General features: G+C 43.2%; 1 protein-coding gene across 1 annotated transcript in view; it reads left to right on the top strand.

Moving 5' to 3' along the window:
- Positions 1-22,165, top strand: part of DPY19L1 (dpy-19 like C-mannosyltransferase 1) — a 342,123-nt gene that overhangs the window by 184,776 nt on the left and 135,182 nt on the right. The window contains exon 10 of the mRNA XM_073549963.1: positions 20,670-20,747. Within this exon, the coding sequence (XP_073406064.1) occupies positions 20,670-20,747 (78 nt within the window). The remainder of the gene's footprint in view (positions 1-20,669; positions 20,748-22,165) is intronic.

Below are 22,165 nucleotides of genomic sequence, written 5' to 3'. Positions count from 1 at the left end.
TTCTGAGTGCACAGATACCTTATATGTGGTCATAAACCACTCTTTGGGCGCACGGCAGCGTCCGTAAGTGAAGGAGCGCTATTTGACTTTTTGAATGGAAAATTCGCTCCAATCGTTATCGGACACCATGTCGCGTTTGGAGAGCCCCTGTGTACCTAAACATTGGAGCTCCCCCACAAGTGACACCATTTTGGAAACTAGACCCCCTAAGGAACTTATCTAGATGCATAGTGAGCACTTTGAACCCCCAGGTGCTTCACAGAAGTTTATAACGCAGAGCCGTGAAAATAAAAAATATTTTTTTGTCTTAAAAAAAATATTTTTAGTCCGCAATTTTTTATTTTCACAGGGGTACCAGGATAAATTGGACCCCAAAAGTTGTTGTACAGTTAGTCCTGAGTACACTGGTACCCCATATGTGGGGGGGGACCACTGTTTGGGCACACGTCGGGGCTCAGCAGGGAGGTAGTGACATTTTGAAATGCTGACTTTGATGGCATGGTCTGAGGGTGTCATGTTACATTTGCAGAGCCCCTGTGTGCCTAAACAGTAGAAACCCCCGGCATGTGACCTCATTTTGGAAACTAGACCCCCCAAGGAACTTATCTAGATGTGTGGTGAGCACCTTGAACCCCCAAGTGCTTCACAGAAGTTTATAACGCAGAGCCGTGAAAATAAAAAATCATTTTTTTTCCTCAAAAAAAAAAAGATTTTTAGCCTGCAATTTTTTTTCACAACAGTAACAGGATGAATTGGACCCCAAAAGTTGTTGTACAATTTGTCCTGAGTACGCTGATACCCCATATGTGGGGGGGAACCACTGTTTGGGCACACGTCAGGGCTCGGAAGGGAAGTAGTGACATTTTGAAATGCTGACTTTGATGGCATGGTCTGCGGGCGTCATGTTACATTTGCAGAGCCCTTGATGTACCTAAACTGTTGAAACCCCCCACAAGTGACCCCATTTTGGAAACTATACCCCATAAGGAAGTTGCCTAGATGTGTAGTGAGCACACTGAACCCCCAAGTGCTTCACAGAAGATTATAACGCAGAGCCATGAAAATAAAAAAAAAATTTTTCCTCAAAAAAAATGATTTTTTAGCTCGCAATTTTTTATTTTCACAAGGGTAACAGGAGAAATTGGACCCCAAAAGTTGTTGTCCAGTTTGTCCTGAGTATGCTGGTACCCCATATGTGGGGGGGGAACCATTGTTTGGGCACACGTCAGGGCTCGGAATGGAAGTAGTGACGTTTTGAAATGCAGACTTTGATGGAATAGTCTGCGGTCGTAATTACGTTTGCAGAGCCCCTGATGTGCCTAAACAGTGGAAACCCCCCACAAGTGACCCCATTTTGGAAACTAGACCTTCCAAGGAACATATGTAAGATGTGTTGTGAGCACTTTGAACCCCCAAGTGCTTCACAGAAGTTTATAATGCAGAGACGTGAAAATGAAAAAATAATTTTTTTCCACAAAAATAATTTTTTAGCCCCCAATTTTTTATTTTCCCAAGGGTAACACGGGAAATTAGTCCCCAAAAGTTGTTGTGCAATTTTTCCTGAGTACGCTGATACCCCATATGTTGGGGTAAACCACTGTTTGGGCACATGTCAGGGCTTGGAAGGGAGGGTGCACCGTTTGACTTTTTGAACGCAAAATTGGCTGGAATCAATGGTTGCACCATGTCGCGTTTGGAGACCCCCTAATGTGCCTAAACAGTGGAAACCCCTCAATTCTAACTCCAACCCTAACCCCAACACACCCCTAACCACAGCCCTAACCCTAACACATCCCTAACCACAAGCCTAACCCTAATTCCAACGCTAACCCTAATTCTAACCCTAATTCCAACCCTAACCCTAATTCCAACCCTAACCCTAATTCCAACCCTAACCCTAATTCCAACCCTAACCCTCTTTCCAACCCTAACCCTCTTTCCATTTCTAACCCTAACCCTCTTTCCAACCCTAACCCTAACCCTCTTTCCAACCCTAACCCTCTTTCCAACCCTAACCCTCTTTCCAACCCTAACCCTCTTTCCAACCCTAACCCTAACCCTTTTTTCAACCCTAACACTCTTTTCAACCCTAACCCTATTGGAAAAATAAAAATAAAAATATTTTCTTTACTTTATTAGTTGTGCCTACCTATGGGGGTGATAATCGGGGGGTTTATTTACTTTTTCTTTCATTTTGATCACTGTGAGAGTGATCAAAATGAAAGAATGGAATCTGCAGCCGGCAGATTCGGGGGGGCGCACTGCGAATGCGCCCGCCATTTTCAAGATGGCGGCGCCCATGAACCGGACCCGCCGGACACCGGGAGCGACAGGGGGACTTAGAAGGTGCCAGAGGAGGTGAGATGGGGTGAGGGGGTTATCGGAAGCTGGCGGGGAGCAGAGGGAATGGGAGGGGGGCAGATGATGACAGCGGCGGCAGATCGCCGCTGTCATTCAGTTGCGGGGGGGTGGAATCGGTGTTTCCAGCCATGTCCGATGCTACAGCAGCATCGGCCATGGCTGGATTGTAATATTTCATCAATTTTCATTGATGAAATATTACTATCGCTCTGATTGGCTGTTTCACTTTTAACAGCCAATCAGAGCGATCGTAGCCACGTGGGGGCGAAGCCACGCCCCCTGTGGCTAAGAACAAAGCCCCCTGTATCTGCGGGTCGGGTGACCTTTCAGTGACCCCGGTCACCCGACCCGCAGGGGGGCTTTAAAGTCATGACGCCACATAGGCGTCATGGGTCGTTCTGGCACGACTTTTCATGACGCCTACGTGGCGTCAAAGGTCGTGAAGGGGTTAAGTTGTCTACTATGCCTCTCGCTCTTTTTAGAGACCAGTTTGGGTAACCCCTAGATTTTAATCTTTTTACCAAAAATTCAGATTCTTTCACATAAGTATCTTTTTCTGTACTATTTCTTTTCGTATAGAGGTGGTTACAAAACCACATAGGGGTGGTGACTTTAAAAGTAAAATCCTATCTAGAGAAAGTAGGTGGATCTTTTTATTAGAGACTAGAGTTCCAGACGGACTGAACAGTAGAATGGATCTCATTACACAATATTAGGTAAGAATATTAGAAAAAGATTAATGTTTTGTTTTTTTTTGAGGGAGAAGGAAGAAAAAAGGAAAGGGAGAGGTATAGAAAAGGGATAGAGTTCATGTATGAATTTATAAAAGATTATATCCTTATCCTAAACCTACTCTATGATATTATACCTTTTGAGAGTTATTTTTGTGATTGTTTCTGATGTTTAGATCATGCCTACTATATGATGCATTTTTTCATATATGTTTATATATTGTTGCTTTTTGTGGCAGTTATTCTATATTTTTGTTGATTCATTACTAAATGTTTATATTATTTGTCTGTGTATAAAACATGTTCAGTATAGGTATTCTTCTAGCAACATTTTTGAACTGAGTTTCAACCATCTACTCAGATGTTTTTAATTGGTTTGTTCCACTGTTTTTAATTAAGGGTCATTTGGAAATGTTCCACAAACGAGGATATATTGCTAGTTTTGGAGCTCAGTTCAAATAGGACCGTGAGGAAGGCACATAGTGCTGAAACATGTAGTCCCTTGCTGGAATGCTATTAATTGATTGGAGTTCCTCATGTTTTTTATGACATAACGGATTAATAAAGAAGAAGTTTTTACAAATCTGGTGAACTTTCATCCTTTTGCTGGATCCCAATTTTCTCATATTTCTATTTGTTGGGGCATACTCCCTGCCTGGATCCGTGCAAAACATAAGGTGAACACCGATTACTGCATCAAGAGGAACTCCTTTATGGTGAGCTGGCTATATGTTTTTCACATTGTTTGAATATACTGTGTATATATATATATATATATATATATATATATATATAGTAGCTGAAGAGCCCGGCGTTGCCTGGGCATAGTAACCAACTGTGGTTAGTTATAACAAATTATAATGATTATATTGCACATAAAAACTGTGCATCTAATCCTCTCCTGTGTGATACTAATTGCTGAGCCGTGTATCTAATCCTATCCTGTGTGATACTGATTGCTGAGCTGTGTGTCTAATCCTATCCTGTGTGATACTGATTGCTGAGCTGTGTATCTAATCCTATCCTGTGTGATACTGATTGCTGAGCTGTGTATCTAATCCTATCCTGTGTGATACTGACTGCTGAGCCATGTATATACCGTATTTTCCGCTTTGTAAGACGCACTTTTTTTCCCCCAAAATTGAGGGGAAAAAGGGGGTGCGTCTTACAAAGAGGATATACATTTGCGCTGCCACTGAGGGTATTTGCCGCGGCACTCTGTGCCCTGATGCTGCCGCTGCGCTGTCCGCCACCGCCGCGCTCCTGTCCCCCGGTGGTTTCTTCCGCCCCACCGCCGCCGCCGCACTCTGTCCCGTTCAGCGTGGGGGGGTCTCTGTCGCTCCATGCCTGCTTTCTTCCTGGAAAATGGCCGCCGCGCATGCGCAGACGGACATCTCGGCACTGAAATCTCGGGAGATGAGATTTCAGTGCCGAGATGTCCGTCTGCGCATGCGCGGCGGCCATTTTCCAGGAAGAAAGCAGGCATGGAGCGACAGAGACCCCCCCACGCTGAACAGGACAGAGCGCGGCGGCGGCGGTGGGGCGGAAGAAACCACCGGGGGACAGGAGCGCGGCGGTGGCGGACAGCGCAGCGGCAGCATCAGGGCACAGAGTGCCGCGGCAAGTACCCTCAGAACGGGACAGAGCGCGGCGATGGCGGCAAACACCGGGGGGACAGAGCGCGGTGGTGGCGGTAAGAACCGGGGGAGAGCGCGGCGGTGGTGGCAAGCAGGCACCGGGGGACAGCGTGGCGGTGGTGGCAAGCACTGGGGGACAGAGTGCGGCGGTGGTGGCAAGCAGGCACCGGGGGACAGAGCGTGGCGGTGGTGGCAAGCATCAGGGGACAGAGGGCGGCGGCAGTAACAGACACCGGCAGCGGCACGCTGCACATCAAAACACCCCCTCATCCCAGCAGCAATGTTCCACTCCGGCCTCCTCCATCACCACCCCTGGAAAGCAATAAGACGCGTGGATTATAAGATGCACCACCATTTTATTAAAAATAAAGTTTTTTTCCTATTTTTCTCCTCAAAATTTGGGGTGCGTCTTATAATCCGGAGCGTCTTATAAAGCGAAAAATACGGTAATCCTGTTCTGTGTGATACTGTCTGTTGAGCCGTGTATCTAATCCTATCCTGTGTGATACTATCTGCTGAGCAATGTATTTAATCCTATCCTGTGTGATACTGCCTGCTGAGCCGTGTATATAATCCTATCCTGTGTGATACTGCCTGCTGAGCTGTGGATATAATCCTATTCTGTGTGATACTGTGTGCTGAGCTGTGTATCTAATCCTATGCTGTGTGATACTGACTGCTGAGCTGTGTATCTAATCCTATCCTGTGTGATACTGCCTGCTGAGCCGTGTATCTTATCCTATCCTGTGTTATACTGGGCTCCTCCTGCAGTCTGTGTCAGAGGGTGGTCTGTGTTGACTTTTGTGTTTCGACTTTTATGTGGCGAGGTTGGTGTATGTGTGGTGAAATGTGTGTTGAGGGTGGTATATGTGTTGAAGCACGTGGTAGTGTGTGGCGCATTTTGTGTGTGTGTTCATATCCCTGTGTGTGGTGAGTATCCCATGTCAGGGCCCCACCTTAGCAACTGTACGGTATATACTGTTTGGTGCCATCGCTCTCATTCTTTAAGTCTCCCTTGTTCACATCTGGCAGCTGTCAATTTGCCTCTAACAATTTTCCTTTGACTTTTTCCCCATTATGTAGATAGGGGCAAAATTGTTTGGTGAATTGGAACGCGCGGTGTTAAAATTTCGCCTCACAACATAGCCTATGACGCTCCCTGGGTCCAGACGTGTGACTGTGCCAAATTTTGTGGCTGTAGCTGCGACGATGCGGATGCTAATCCCGGACATACGTACATACATACACACCCACATTGAGATATATATATATATATATATATATATATTGTAGGGATTCTACTCACTTAGTTGCGACGGGAGACTTCAGGAGGCAGGTTCCCTTAAAGTTCATGCGGTTTATTACGTCATAAACCAAAAAGCATGTCACCAAAATAAACAGCCTTCAGTTCAGGCGACAAAATAACATCAAAATGTCCTTCAGGCTCAGTCCGCGAGCCTCAGCGCACACAGGAGGGTGTATACCCCCTCACATACAGCTGCCTGGTTCATGAGCTGGCCACATTATAAGGGTGCAGCCACACCCACGAACCCAGCAGCTAACTGGTCACATGACTGTGACCTCACAGGTGCTTCAAAATAATAATAATACAGCAATATCTGTTATGCCATACATCATGGAGACAAGCCATTTATGAGACACATATCTCCCATCGATTACACGACCCTTAGCCCTGCCACAATATATATATATATATATATATATATATAAATATGAGGCAGCACTCCAATAAATGATGAAAAAAAGCCCATATGGTGTGGCAACATTTCCGCTGTGACCAGCTTTTCACAAGCAGTGAATAAGTACAAACATCAGATATATATATAGTGCATCACATCATCATGAATTGATACAATCATTAGTGAAATTTTACATGTAAAATACAAATGCATGATCACAAGTCATCCATACATGATTCCTATCAGTATATGTGCAGATTATTCCATGAACCTTATTACAATTCATTTAGTCCATTAGGGCCTGTGCATAGTGCGACATTAGTTTATGATTAATGTCATGTGTTTTAGATCGAGATATTGACTCACGCACTTGTGGTTTAATCATTCGATAGTATACATGTGCCATACATGGCATCAGGAAGTGCACTACTGCACATGTCCATGATGTCACAATCATCTAGCCAATCCCTGTGTCCAGAGCTCCCAAAGGAATCCGAGCATGCTCAGTAGGCGCACTGTTTCAGTCGCCATATTTCTTCAGTGAAACCATTCCCACATGTTTATTTCCGTAATTGTCTATCATTTACAAGTTTACAAGGCTAAATATCCAAAAAAGGAGCTATAGATATGGCATAGTCTCTCCCTTTAGTTTGAAGTGGTGTACTTAGGCCTGGGGTGTTTTAAGACATATTTGTATATCCACATGCAACTCCAATATCCACAACTAGGACCCAGCAAAACATCAGCCCTAGTGGAGGAATGTTTGCTTAGTCAGTGATGCAAGATATAGATAATGTCCCTGTAAAGAACAAATGTCTCACCTGCATCACAAGGTGGAGATAGCAGTAGATTTTCATTTTATAGAGCAAACCCCTTCAGGATAGACACATTGTCTCCATTGCTTCCCAATTGTTGGGGCTCAATATGGTGGTTGGCTACAAGATTATGACAAAAAACTTAAATAAGAATACATATTTAGTAAAAAATACGACAACTTTTTTGTGCTTTGGAGCGGTAAAAAAAGAAATGTTTAAAACCTTTGTGTACTTGTTGAATATGAATGAGATAGGTCTCATATTGGCCTTTGAGATAAAGGCGGGAAGTCTACTTTTCCTGGATGTGATGATCAGTAAATCAGAGAGAGGGGACACCTTGACAACATCCATATACCGCAAACCCACCTCTAAAGAAATGAATATTCATGCCTCTCCACTCCCATAGGCATGGAGTGAATATTCATTACCTTTATGAGGCCACGTGATTGCTCGGCTGTAAAAGCTGCTGGCGCCTGAGCGAGATGCAGTGAGGGCGCGCAGGAAGGTAAGTAGGATATATATTTTTTTTTTATAGGAACCATGCATACAAGGATAAGGGGATAAGGAGCCATTCTTATAAGGACAGGGGAGCCATGCATACCAGGATAGGAATGAGGGGACAATGCATACCTGGCTTAGGCCAGGTTCACTTAGCGTTAATGCAGTCCGTTCAACGCACAGCATTGACGGACTGCATTAACGCTATTCACATAACGTGATCGCGTTATGTGAGCCCGCTAGCCCAGATGCTTCATCTACGCTAGCAGTGACGGACCCCTGGACGCTGCAGCCCGCGTCTGAGGGTCCGTCACAGAATGATGGCACATCGCTAGCGCATGCCGATTTATGGCATGCGCTAGCAATGCGCTCCTAATGGGAGTTAATGGCAGCGTTAACGGATTTCATTACATCACGTTATGTAACGCAGTCCATTAAACGGACTGAATTAACGCAGTGTGACCCCAGCCTTATACTTGAGTCAATAGGTTTACCCAGTTTTTCGTGGCAAAATTTGGTGCCACGGCTTATACTCTAGTATATACGGTAATTTAATATTGATTAGTCTCTCCCTTTTCGTGTGTTTGTGCTGTGTGGTGTTGATCTGTGAACATAAAACAAGAGTGATTAAAATCACATAGCAAATACAAGTGTCACATAGACATTTAAAAATTACCTAATTATACTGTGGGAAAATCACAAAGAAACCCGGGGTAATGGTGGCATGCGACTATAAAATTGAGTTGATTTTGAATTCCACATTAAAATCATTGGGTTTTAGTGTATTTAATTTAAATATCCATTCTAGTTCCTTTTTCTTCAAGAGACAAGTTCTGTCCCCACCTCTTTGTGGGGGATCATATCTATAATCCTGAGGCTACGTTCACACGTAGCGGAACTCTCGCAGAAATTAACGCGAGAATTCCAAATTCCGCGGGAAAATCGCATTTTAATTTCCCGCGATTTTCCCTCGGAAAAACTAGCGTTTTGCAAGCGTAATTAGCTTGCAGAATGCTAGCGTTTTACAAGCGATCTGTAGCATTGCTTGGAGAACTGATTAACAGGTTGGTCACGATGCGCACATTTCCGGCCCGGCGGTCGGAAGCGGTCGTTAAATGCCTGCTGTCAACGTTTGACAGGGGGATTTAACTAGTTAATAAGCGCGGGCGGATCGCGATTCCGCTCACGCCTATTGCGGGCACATGTCAGCTATTTATAATAGCTGACATGTCGCGTCTTTGAGGTGGGCTCAGCGGTCGGAAAGGGGTTAAAATCCCACGTTGTCTCACCGATATACCATAAGAAGCACGTGCATTGGAGTAAGCATACCGCCGCATACTCAGTTTTACAAGTCAGATAGTGACCACGCCAGTGTTTGAATGAACAAACTTCGACCCCTTCAACATTAAAGGACCATTGACACAGGAAAGACAAGGAAAGCAGCCCTTCCTTTGTATCCCCGTTAAGGTAGTTTTTGTCATATTTCTCAGAGGAACAATATCTCATTTTAGAAGGAAGGCACCTATTGTTTTGTTTTATTTCGATAGGAAAATAATGGAGTGGTTCTCAAATTCTTTGATGTTGGGTAAACAGTAAACATTTGGATACCATTCCCTAGTGTCTTTTAACAGGCATAAGTACATAGCTTCAAATTAATGGGAGAGACTACCCAATATCTATAGCTCCTTTTTTGGCTATTTAGCCTTGTAAATGCTGGTGATTGCTGAAATAAACATGTGGAAAAGGTTTCCCTGAAGAAAGATGGCAACTGCACACATAGTGCGCCTACTGAGTATGCTCAAATTCCTTTGGGAGCTCTGGACACAGGGATTGGCTAGATCAGGGTTCCCCAACTCCAGTCCTCAAGGCCCACCAACAGGTCATGTTTTCAGGATTTCCTTTGTATTGCACAGGTGAAGCAATTATCACCTGAGTAATACTAAGGAAATCCTGAAAACATGATCTGTTGGTGGGCCATGAGGACTGGAGTTGGGGAGCCCTGGGCTAGATGATTGTGACATCATGGACATGTGCAGTAGTGCACTTCCTGATGCCATGTATGGCACATGTATACTATAGAATATTTAAACCACCAGTGCGTGAGTCAATATCTCTATCTAAAACACATGATATTAATCATAAACCAATGTAGCACTATGCACTTTATGTACAGGCCCTAGGATCTTTTGCACATAATGTTTTAAGGAACTCTGCAGGAAGATTGTTCCAAACATCTCAGAGAACTAATTACAGATCATTTGTGGATGTACAGTTATGCCTTTCCAAATATTTCTGGCATTCTAGCTGTTTACCAAAACATATTTAAGAGGCAATTATATAATCAATTCAGGCTTAAAGTTCAGACTCTCAGCTTTATTTTGAGGCTATTTACATCCTAATTTGAATAAGCGTTTAGGAATTACAGCTTTTTAATATGTAGCTGCCTCTTTTTAAAGGGACAAAAAGTAATTAGACAATAATTTCCAATGCTCTTTAATGTGCTTCACAGACTTTTCCCTCATTAGTCCATCATTAATTAAGCAGGTAAAAGGTATGGAGATGATTCCAGGGGTAGCATTTGCATTTGTAAGCTGTTGCTGTGAATCCACAACATGAAGTCAAAGGAGTGCTCAATAGAAGAGAAGCAGACCATCTTTAGCAATAGGGTAATCAATTTTCACTAATATAAATAGAATCAAAAAGGTAAAATCCCACCGGATATGTAATATAATTTAGTAATCAAGCAGTAATCAAAGCAAAAGGTACTGGGCAGCACGGTGGCTCAGTGGTTTGAATCCCACCAAGGATAACATCTGCAAGGAGTTTGTATGTTCTCCCCGTGTTTGCGTGGGTTTCCTCCGGGTACTCCGGTTTCCTCCCACATTCCAAAGACCGGGCCAATTTCCCTTTATAAGGTAATAACTCTGAAACGCTTCCATGGATCCTGGTGATTCTGACATTGTTTTCTCGTGACATATTGTACTTCATGTTAGTCGTAAAATTTCATTCAAATAACTTGCGTTTATTTGTGAAAAAAACGGAAATTTGGTGAAAATTTTTAAAATTTCGCAGTTTTCCAACTTATAAGGGTTAAAAGTTGACCAGCGATTTCTCATTTTTGCAACACCGTTTTATTTTATTTTTATGGACCACATTACATTTGAAGCCACTTTGAGGGGTCTATATGATAGAAAATACCCAAACTTGACACCATTCTAAAAACTGCACCCCTTAAGGTGCTCAAAACCACACTGAAGAAGTTTATTAACCGTTCAGGTGCGTCACAGGAATATTTTGAATATTTAAAAAAAAAATGAACATTTAACTTTTCTTCACAAAAAATATTTCAGATTCAATTTTTTTTATTTTACCAAGGGTAACAGGAGAAATTGGAATGCAAAAGTTATTGTGCAGTTTGTCCTGAGTACACTGATACCTGATATGTGGGGGGGAACCACTGTTTCGGCGCATAGCAGAGCTCAGAAGGGAAGGAGCGCCGTTTGACTTTTTCAATGCAAAATTGGCTGGAATTTAGCTCGGACACATGTCACGTTTAGAGAGCCCCTGATGTACCTGAACAGTGGAAACCCCTCACAAGTGACCCCATTTTGGAAACTAGACCCCCCAAGGAACTTATCTAGTTATGTGGTGAGAACTTTGAACACACAAGGGCTTCACGGAAGTTTATAACGTACAGCGGTACAATTAAAAAATCATATTTTTTCCACAAAAATGATCTTTTCACCCTCAATTCTTATTTTTCCAAGGGTAACAGGACCTAAAAGTTATTGTGCAATTTGTCCTGAGTACGCAGATACCCCATATGTGGGTGTAAGCGACTATTTGGGCGCATGGCAGAGCTCAGAAGGGAAGCAGCGCCATTTGACATTTTTGGCTGGAATTGAGATCGGACACCATGTCGCATTTGGAAAGCCCCTGATGTAACAAAACAGTGAAAACCCCCAACAAATGACACCATTTTGGAAACTAGACCCCCTAAGGAACTTATCTAGATGTGTGGTGAGCACTTTGAACCCCCCCAGTGCTTCACAGAAGTTTATAACGACCGGGCATGAAAATAAAAAAAATCGCATTTTTTCAACAAACATGATCTTTTAGTCCCCATTTTTTTTATTTTCCCAAGGGTAACATGAGAAATTGGACCCAAAAGTTGTTGTCCAATTTGTCCTGAGTACGCTGATACCCCATATGTGGGAGAAAACTACTGTATGGGCACACGTTGGGGCTCGAAAGAGAAGTAGTGACATTTTGGAATGCAGACTTTGATGGAATGCTCTGCGGGTGTCATGTTGCTTTTGGAGAGCCCCTAATGTTCCTAAACTATTGAAACTCCCCACAAGTGACCCCATTTTGGAAACTAGACCCCCCACGGAACTTATCTAGATGTGTGGTGAGCACTTTGAACCCCCAAGTGCTTCACAGAAGTTTATAAAGCCCGGGCGTGAGAGTAAAAAGATAATTTTTTTCCACAAAAATGATATTTTTGCCCCCAATTTTTTATTTTCCTAAGGGTAACAGGAGAAATTGAACCCCAAAAGTTTGTTTTGCAATTTGTCCTGAGTAGGCTGATACCCCATATGTGGGGGTAAAACACTGTTTGGGCGCATGGCAGAGCTTGGAAGGGAAGGAGCACCATTTGACTTTTTCAACGCAGACTTGGCTGGAATTGAGATCAGACGCCATGTTGCATTTGGAGAGCCCCTTATGTGCCCAAACAGTGGAAACGCCCTAATTATAACTCCAACCCTAACCCCAACACACCCCTAGCCCTAACCCTAGCCTTAACCCTAGCCCTATCCCTAATGGGAAAATGGAAATAAATACATTTTCTTTTAATTTTATTATTTTTTCCTAACTAAGGGGGTGATAACGGGGGGTTTGATTTACTATTTATGGCTGTTTTTATGTTTGGCAGCTGTGACACGCTAAAGACGCTTTTTATTGTAAAAATAGTTTTTTCGTCACCACATATTGAGAGCTATAATTTTTCCATATTTTGACCCACCGAGTCATGTGAGGTCTTATTTTTTGCGGGACGAGTTGACGTTTTTATTGGTATCATTTTCGGGCACGTAACATCTTTTGATCGCTTTTCATTCCGATTTTTGGGACGCAGAATGAACAAAAACCAGTGTTTCATGAATTTCTTTTCGGGGGTGCGTTTACACCGTTCCGCCTGTGGTAAAATTGATAAAGCCCTTTTATTCTTCGGGTCAGTACGGTTACAGCGATACCTCATTTATGTCGTTTTTTTATGTTTTGGCGCTTTTATGCAATGAAAACAATTTTATATAAAAAATAATTATTTCTGCATCGCTTTATTCTGCGAGCTATAACTTTTTTATTTTTTCTCTGATGATGCTGTGTGGCAGCTCGTTTTTTGTGGGACAAGATGACGTTTTCAGCGGTACCATGGATATTTATATGCCTCTTTTTGATCGTGCGTTATTGCACTTTTTGTTTGGTGGTATAATAAATCATTATTTTTTGCTTAGTTTTTTATTTTTATTTTTTTAAGGGGTTCGCTAAAGGGGTTAACTAGTGGGACAGTTTTATAGGGCGGGTCGTTACGGACGAGGCAATACCAAATATGTGTACTTCTATTGGTTTTTTTTTTATTTCCAAAAAATGAATTTATTAGGGAATATATTTTTTTTTAATTTATTTAGCGATTTTTTTAAAAACATTTTTACACTTTTTTTTTTGATCTTTATTACATTGTCCCAGGGGGGACATACCTGTCATGTGACAGATCGCTGATCTGTCACATCACAGATCACTGTGATAGATCAGCGATCTGTCACAGGCACTGCACAGGCTTTCCTCATGCCTGCGCTTTGCAGGCACTGAGGAAGCCAGCTCCCTGCAGGCTCCCTAACGTCCCCGTCGCCATCTTGGATTCGGGGACCTGCAGGGATGAGCCCCCCGCAGCAGCGCTGCACATTGCGCTGCTGTGGGGGGCTCAGTGAAGCACGGAGGGAGCCCCCTCCCTGCCAATGCTTCCGTTTAACTCCCGGTACACCGTGATCGTGTTTGATCGCGGTGTGCAAGGGGTTAACTTGTCGGGGCAGTCCATGACCGCCCCTGACACATTGTGCCGGGTGTCAGCTGTGATAATCAGCTGACACCCGGCCGCGATCAGCGGCGCTCACCACGTGGGCACCGCTGATCGTTGTGACGTGCTATCCCGCCCCTGGGAATTAAGTCCCAGGGCACATGGACGGGATAGTACATCACATGACAGAAAGGGGTTAATTATATAATTCCACATGTGTTAATTCATAGTTTTGATGCCTTCAGAATGAATCTATAATTTTCATAGTGATTAAAATAAAGAAAACTCTTTGAATGAGGTGTGTCCAAACTTTTGGTCCGTACTGTGTGTACATATATATATATACACTCACTGGCCACTTTATTAGGTACACCTGTCCAACTGTGTGTTAATACTTAATTTCTAATCAGCCAATCACATGGCGGCAACTCAGTGCATTTAGGCATGTAGACATGGTCAAGACAATCTCCTGCAGTTCAAACCGAGCATCAGTATGGGGAAGAAAGGTGATTTGAGTGCCTTTGAACGTGGCATGATTGTTGGTGCCAGAAGGGCTGGTCTGAGAATTTCAGAAACTGCTGATCTACTGGGATTTTCACGCACAACCATCTCTAGGGTTTACAGAGAATGGTCCGAAAAAGAAAAAAAATCCAGTGAGCGGCAGTTCTGTGGCCGGAAATGCCATGTTGATGCCAGAGGTCAGAGGAGAATGGGCAGACTGGTTCGAGCTGATAGAAAGGCAACAGTGACTCAAATTGCCACCCGTTACAACCAAGGTAGGCAGAAGAGCATCTCTGAACGCACAGTGCGTCGAACTTTGAGGCAGATGGGCTACAGCAGCAGAAGACCACACCGGGTACCACTCCTCTCAGCTAAGAACAGGAAACTGAGGCTACAATTTGCACAAGCTCATCGAAATTGGACAGTAGAAGATTGGAAAAACGTTGCCTGGTCTGATGAGTCTCGATTTCTGCTGCGACATTCGGATGGTAGGGTCAGAATTTGGCGTAAACAACATGAAAGCATGGATCCATCCTGCCTTGTATCAACGGTTCAGGCTGGTGGTGGTGGTGTCATGGTGTGGGGAATTTTTTCTGGGCACTCTTTGGGCCCCTTGGTACCAATTGAGCATCGTTGCAACGCCACAGCCTACCTGAGTATTGTTGCTGACCATGTCCATCCCTTTATGACCACAATGTACCCAACATCTGATGGCTACTTTCAGCAGGATAATGCGCCATGTCATAAAGCTCGAATCATCTCAGATTGGTTTCTTGAACATGACAATGAGTTTACTGTACTCAAATGGCCTCCTCAGTCACCAGATCTCAATCCAATAGAGCATCTTTGGGATGTGGTGGAACGGGAGATTCGCATCAGGGATGTGCAGCCGACAAATCTGCGCCAACTGTGTGATGCCATCATGTCAATATGGTCCAAAATCTCTGAGGAATGCTTCCAGCACCTTGTTGAATCTCTGCCACGAAGAATTGAGGCAGTTCTGAAGGCAAAAGGGGGTCCAACCCCTTACTAGCATGGTGTACCTAATAAAGTGGCCAGTGAGTGTATGTATATATATATATATATATATATATATATATATATATATAATGCACAACACATAAAACACACACAAAAACAGACCAAAACCGACCTGCTTATTGTTACAGATTGGTTGGTGTGAATGTTGTTGAAAGACAAATGTGCCATGACAAAAAGGCAGTAAAATAGCAGTAAAATCTAAGCAAAACATTGAAGCTCAGCGCTGGAGCCACCATCAAAGAGGGGGAGGTGACCTATGATGTACCTATACGTCATAGGTCGTGAAGGGGTTAGTACACTGACACTACTCTTAAGGTACTGTCACACTTAGCCATGTACCAGTGATCCCGACCAGCGATATGACGTGGTCAGGATCGCTGGTACATCGCTAAGTGGTCGCTAGTGAGCTGCCACACAGACAGATCTCACCAGAGACATCGCTGGGGACGGGGATCGCTACTTACCTGTCAGATGCGGCGATCCTGCGTCCTCCCGCCCGGCTCCACGCATCGCTCGTCGTCACAGCAGGAAGCGCCGTAGGAAGCTGACGACGACAAACAGTCCTGAACGTTCTCGCGCGATCAGCGATAACCAGCGGGGGAGCGGTTGTAGGTAAGTATCAGACACAGAGATATCGCTAGCAATATCGCTATAACGTCAGCAGTTATAGCGATATTGCTAGCGATATCTCTTAGTGTGACATGCCCTTTACATTTTCTCAGGTTTAATATACTCACTGATCGCCATCTTCAGATTACACTGTTCTCTGTGTGTCAGAAAGTGGTTCTTTAACCCCTTACCTACAATTGACGTAATATTCCGTCCATGTGACCATGGACCTAATTACCATGGACGGAATATTACGTCACCATGATCAGCGGCGCCCACGTGGTGAGCGCCGCTGATCGCGGCCGGGTGTCAGCTAATTATCATAGCTGACACCCGGCACAATGTGTCAGGGGCGGTCACGGACCGCCCCCGACACGTTAACCCCTTGCACACCGCGATCAAACGCGATCGCGGTGTACCGGGGGTTAAAGGGAAGCATCGGCAGGGAGGGGGCTCCCTCCGTGCTTCCCTGAGCCCCCCACAGCAGCGCAATGTGCAGCGCTGCTGCGGGGGGCTCCTTTCCTCCAGGCCCCCGAATCCAAGATGGCGACGGGGGCCTTCGGGGGCCTGAGGAAGCTGGCTTCCTCAGTGCCTGCAAAGCGCAGGCATGAGGAAGTCTGCAGCAGTGCCTGTGACAGATTGCTGATCTGTCACAGTGATCTGTGATGTGACAGATCAGCGATCTGTCACAGGACAGTGATGTCCCACCTGGGACAAGGTAATAAAGTAAAAAAAAAAAAAAAAAAAAAAAAGTGTTAAAAATAATTTTAAAAAAATCGCTAAATAAATTAGTACAAAAAAAAAAAATATTCCCCAATAAATCCATTTTTTCAAAATAAAAAAACCCAAAAACAATAAAAGTACACATATTTGGTATCGCCGCGTCCGTAATGACCTGCCCTATAAAACTTTCCCATTAGTTAACCCCTTTAGCGAACCCCTTAAAAAATAAAAATAAAAAACGAAGCAAAAAATAATGATTTATTTTCATACCACCGAACAAAAAGTGCAATAACGCGCGATCAAAAAGACACATATAAATATCCATGGTACCGCTGAAAACGTTATCTTGTCCCGCAAAAAACGAGCCGCCATACATCGTCATCCGCAATAAAATAAAAAATTTATAACTCGCAGAATAAAGCGATACAAAAATAATTATTTTTTATATAAAATTGTTTTCATTGCAAAAAACCGACAAAACATAAAAAAACGACCTAAATGAGTTATCGCTTTAACCGTACAGACCCGAAGAATAAAACCGCTTTATCAATTTTACCACACGCGGAACGGTGTAAACGCACCCCCCCAAAAGAAATTCATGAAATGCTGGTTTTTGTTCATTCTGCGCCCCAAAAATCAGAATAAAAAGCGATCAAAAAATGTCACGTGCCCGAAAATGGTACCAATAAAAACGTCAACTCGTCCCGCAAAAAATAAGACCTCACCTGACTCGGTGGGTCAAAATACGGAAAAATTATAGCTCTCAATATGTGGTGATGCAAAAACTACTTTTACAATAAAAAGTGTCTTTTAGCGTGTGACAGCCGCCAAACATAAAAACCGCCATAAATAGTAAATCAAACCCCCCGTTATCACCCCCTTAGTTAGGGAAAAATAATAAAACTAAAAGAAAATGTATTTATTTCCATTTTCCCGCTAGGGTTAGGATTAGGGTAGGGTTAGGGTTAGGGCTAGGGCTAGGGTTAGGGCTAGGGCTCAGATTAGGGTTAGGGGTGTGTTGAGGTTAGGGTTGGAGTTATAATTGGGGGGTTTCCACTGTTTGGGCACATCAGGTGCTCTCCAAAGGCAACATGGCGTCTGATCTCAATTCCAGCCAATTCTGCGTTGAAAAAGTCAAATGGTGCTCCTTCCCTTCCAAGCTCTGCCATGCGCCCAAACAGTGTTTTACCCTCACATGTAGGGTATCAGCCTACTCAGGACAAATTACAAAACAACTTTTGGGGTCCAATTTCTCCTGTTACCCTTAGGAAAATAAAAAATTGGGGGCAAAAATATAATTTTGCGGAAAAAAATGTTTTTTTTATTTTCACGCCCAGGCGTTATAAACTTCTGTGAAGCACATGGGGGTTCAAAGTGCTCTCCACACATCTAGATAAGCTCCGTGGGGGGTCTAGTTTCCAAAATGGGGTCACTTGTGGGGAGTTTCAATAGTTTAGGTACATCAGGGGCTCTCCAAACGCACATGACACCCGCAGACCAATGCATCAAAGTCTGCATTCCAAAACGTCACTACTTCCCTTCCGAGCCCCGACGTGTGCCCATACAGTAGTTTTCTCCCACATATGAGGTATCAGCGTACTCAGGACAAATTGGACAACAACTTTTGGGGTCCAATTTCTCCTGTTACCCTTGGGAAAATAAAAAAATTGGGGACTAAAAGATGATGTTTGTTGAAAAAATACGATATTTTTATTTTCATGCCTGGGCATTATAAACTTCTGTGAAGCCCTTGGGGGTTCAAAGTGCTCACCACACATCTAGATACGTTCCTCAGGGGGTCTAGTTTTCAAAATGGGATCATTTGTGGGGGGTTTTCACTGTTTAGGTACATTAGGGGCTCTCCAAAGGCAACATGACACCCACAGACCATTCCATCAAAGTCTGCATTCCAAAACGTCACTACTTCCCTTCCGAGCCCTGACGTGTGTCCATACAGTAGTTTTCTCCCACATATGGGGTGTCAGCGTACTCAGGACAAATTGGACAACAACTTTTGGGGTCCAATTTCTCCTGTTACCCTTGGGAAAATAAAAAAATGGGGACTAAAAGATGATGTTTGTGGAAAAAATACGATTTTTTTATTTTCACACCCGGACGTTATAAACTTCAGTGAAGCACTGGGGGGTTCAAAGTGCTCACCACACATCTAGATAAGTTCCTTGGGGGGTCTAGTTTCCAAAATGGTGTCATTTGTGGGGGGTTTCTAGTGTTTTGGTACATCAGGGGTTTTCCAATCGCGACATGGTGTCCGATCTCAATTCTAGCCAAAAACGTCAAATGGCGCTGCTTCCCTTCCGAGCTCTGCTATGCACCCAAATAGTCATTTACACCCACATATGGGGTATCAGCGTACTCAGGACAAATTTCACAACAACTTTTAGGGTCCTGTTACCCTTGGAAAAATAAAAATTGGGGGTGAAAAGATCATTTTTGTGGAAAAAATATGATTTTTTAATTGTACCGCTGTACGTTATAAACTTCTGTGAAGCCCTTGTGGGTTCAAAGTTCTCACCACATATCTAGATAAGTTCCTTGGGGGGTCTAGTTTCCAAAATGGGGTCACTTGGGGGGTTTCCACTGTTTAGGTACATCAGGGGCTCTCCAAACGCGGCATGGCGTCCGATCTGAATTCCAGCCAATTTTGCATTGAAAAAGTCAAACGGCGCTCCTTCCCTACTGAGGTCTGCCATGCGCCGAAACAGTGGTTCCCCCCCACATATCAGGTATCAGCGTACTCAGGACAAATTGCACAATAACTTTTGCAGTCCAATTTCTCCTGTTACCCTTGGTAAAATAAAGAAAATTGAACCTGAAGTATTTTTTTTGTGAAAAAAAGTTAAATGTTCATTTTTTTTTTTAATATTCAAAAAATTCCTGTGACGCACCTAAAGGGTTAATAAACTTCTTGAATGTGGTTTTAAGCACCTTAAGGGGTGCATTTTTTAGAATGGTGTCACTTTTGGGTATTTTCTATCATATAGACCCCTCAAAGTGGCTTCAAATGTGAAGTGGTCCCTAAAAATAAAATGGTGTTGCAAAAATGAGAAATCGCTGGTCAATTTTTAACCCTTATAACTTCCTAACAAAAAAAAATTTTGGTTCCAAAATTGTGCTCATGTAAATTAAACATGTGGGAAATGTTATGTATTAAGTTTTTTGTGTGCCGTATCGCTGTGATTTAAGGGCATAAAAATTCAAAGTTGGAAAATTGCGAAATTTTCAAAATTTTCGCCAAATTTCCGTTTTTTTCACAAATAAACGCAAGTTATTTGAAAGCAATTTTACCACTAACATGAAGTACAATATGTCACGAGAAAACAATGTCAGAATCACCGGGATCCATGGAAGCATTCCAGAGTTATGACCTCAAAAAGGGACAGTGGTCAGAATTGTAAAAATTGGCCCGGTAGTTAACGTGCAAACCACCCTTGGTAGTGAAGGGGTTAAATAAGGATGAAACTTATGGGGCACTTTTAAAAGACAAGAAATTGAATCCTCAGGGGAGCAGTGGGAATAAAATAAGAACAAAAAACGATAATGTTTGACCTGAAAACCAGTTCTCTTTAAATTGTATAGTCTGGCTGCCAGTATACAGATTTATACAGCTCTTATTGGACCCAATACTGGCAGTAAATGCAGTTCGCTTGTAATAGTGCTGGGAGCATATGGACAGAACTGTATCATTTGACTCTGTCAGAAATGCTTATAATGTTTATAATGCTTAGATATGTCCGTGTAATCACGAGCTCTGTGTGAGTGCTGTCTTATAATGGCGCGCTGGTTCACAAAACAATGGGAAGTGCTGTGCGTAATGATGAATTAATCACTTAAACTGTAATTACTATTCTGGCTTAAAGAAAGAAGATTACTAACAAAAAATAATCTTGCTTTTATGTTATTAGTGTTTTGTGTTTCATGGTGCTAAGCTGTCTTTCTTTTTTTATATTCTTTTTCAGATCTCCTCACTTTTTGCTATATTTCTGTTTGGATACCTTGACTCAGAGAAATTTTTAAACATATTGTATACTCATATGGTAAGTGTTGGCCCATTATTTCTGGTAATTTCCATATTTAAGAAAAAATAAGTATACTAAAGGAAAGTAAATAATGTTTACTGTTTCATGGTTTGTGGTGTTCGTGTACCATAGAGATGCACACACACTACACGGAACAGGATCAGGAGCGGGGGTGGCGATGAATGAAACTAGTCAGTTACTGCCGCTCCGTCCCCTGTGATGTCCTGATCCAAGATGGGTGATGTACTCTGCGGGGATTGAGTGCAACCTCAGACTCCTCAAAGATGAAGTTTCACAGGAAGGACAGTAGAAAAGAACACATTTAGGGATTATATAGAAAGGGAACTATAGGATATCTGTAATAAAGTAAATTATAAAAGTGGTTAAGGTGTAAGGATAGATATTTAGAAAACACATTCAGGTGTCAGACCACCTCTTTAACCCCTTTCTGCCATATGACGTACTATCCCGTCCATGTCCTGGGACTTAATTCCCAAGGAGGGGATAGTATGTCATAGCGATCAGCGGCGCCCCCCCGGGGGGAGCGCCGATGATCGCAGCCTGGTGTCAGCTGATTATCACAGCTGACACCCGGCACTATGTGTCAGGGGAGGTCACGGACCTCCCCTGGCACATTAAACCCTGGCACACTGCGATCAAACATGATCGCAGTGTACCGGAGGCGTAGGAGAGAAGCGCGCAGTGAGGGGGCTCCTTCCGTGCTTCCCTGCGACCCTTGGAACAGCGCGATGTGCTGCGTCACTTCGAGGGTCTCCTCTCTGCAGGCCCCGGATCCAATATGGCCGCAGGGGCCTTTGGGGGCCTGCAGAGAGGCGGCTTCCACAGTGCCTGCTGAGAGTACTGTCTAAACTGTCAGATCAGCGATCTGACAACCTATAGTGATGCCCCCGCCTGGGACAATATAATAAAGTAAGCAAAAAAAAAACACAAGTGTAAAAATAATTTATAAAAAATCTCCAAATAAAATTAAAAAAAATATATATAGAATTTTTGTGGAAAAAAAATGATTTTTTTATTTTTCTGGCGCTACGATATAAACTTTTGTGAAGCACTTGTGGTTCAAAGTGCTCACCACACATCTAGATAAGTTCCTTGGGGGGTCTAGTTTCCAAAATGGGGTAACATGTGGGGGTTTTCCACAGTTTAGGCACATCAGAGGCTTTCCAAAGGCAACATAACACCCGCAGACCATTCCATCAAAGTCTGCATTCCAAAACGTCACTACTTCCCTTCCAAGCCCCGACGTGTGCCCATTCAGTAGTTTTCTCCCACATATGGGGTATCAGCACATTCAGGACAAATTGGACAACAACTTTTGGGGTCCAATTTCTCCTGTTACCCTTGGTAAAATAAAAAAATTGGGGACTAAAAGATCATGTTTGTGGAAAAAATATGATTTTTCTCCAGTCACCTTC

The sequence above is a fragment of the Dendrobates tinctorius genome, unplaced genomic scaffold, assembly GCF_039654945.1.
Source record: "Dendrobates tinctorius isolate UK_male_01 unplaced genomic scaffold, ASM3965494v1 ptg000162l, whole genome shotgun sequence".
In the NCBI taxonomy this organism is placed as follows: domain Eukaryota; kingdom Metazoa; phylum Chordata; class Amphibia; order Anura; family Dendrobatidae; genus Dendrobates; species Dendrobates tinctorius.
This window is presented reverse-complemented; position numbering and strand designations above follow the sequence as displayed.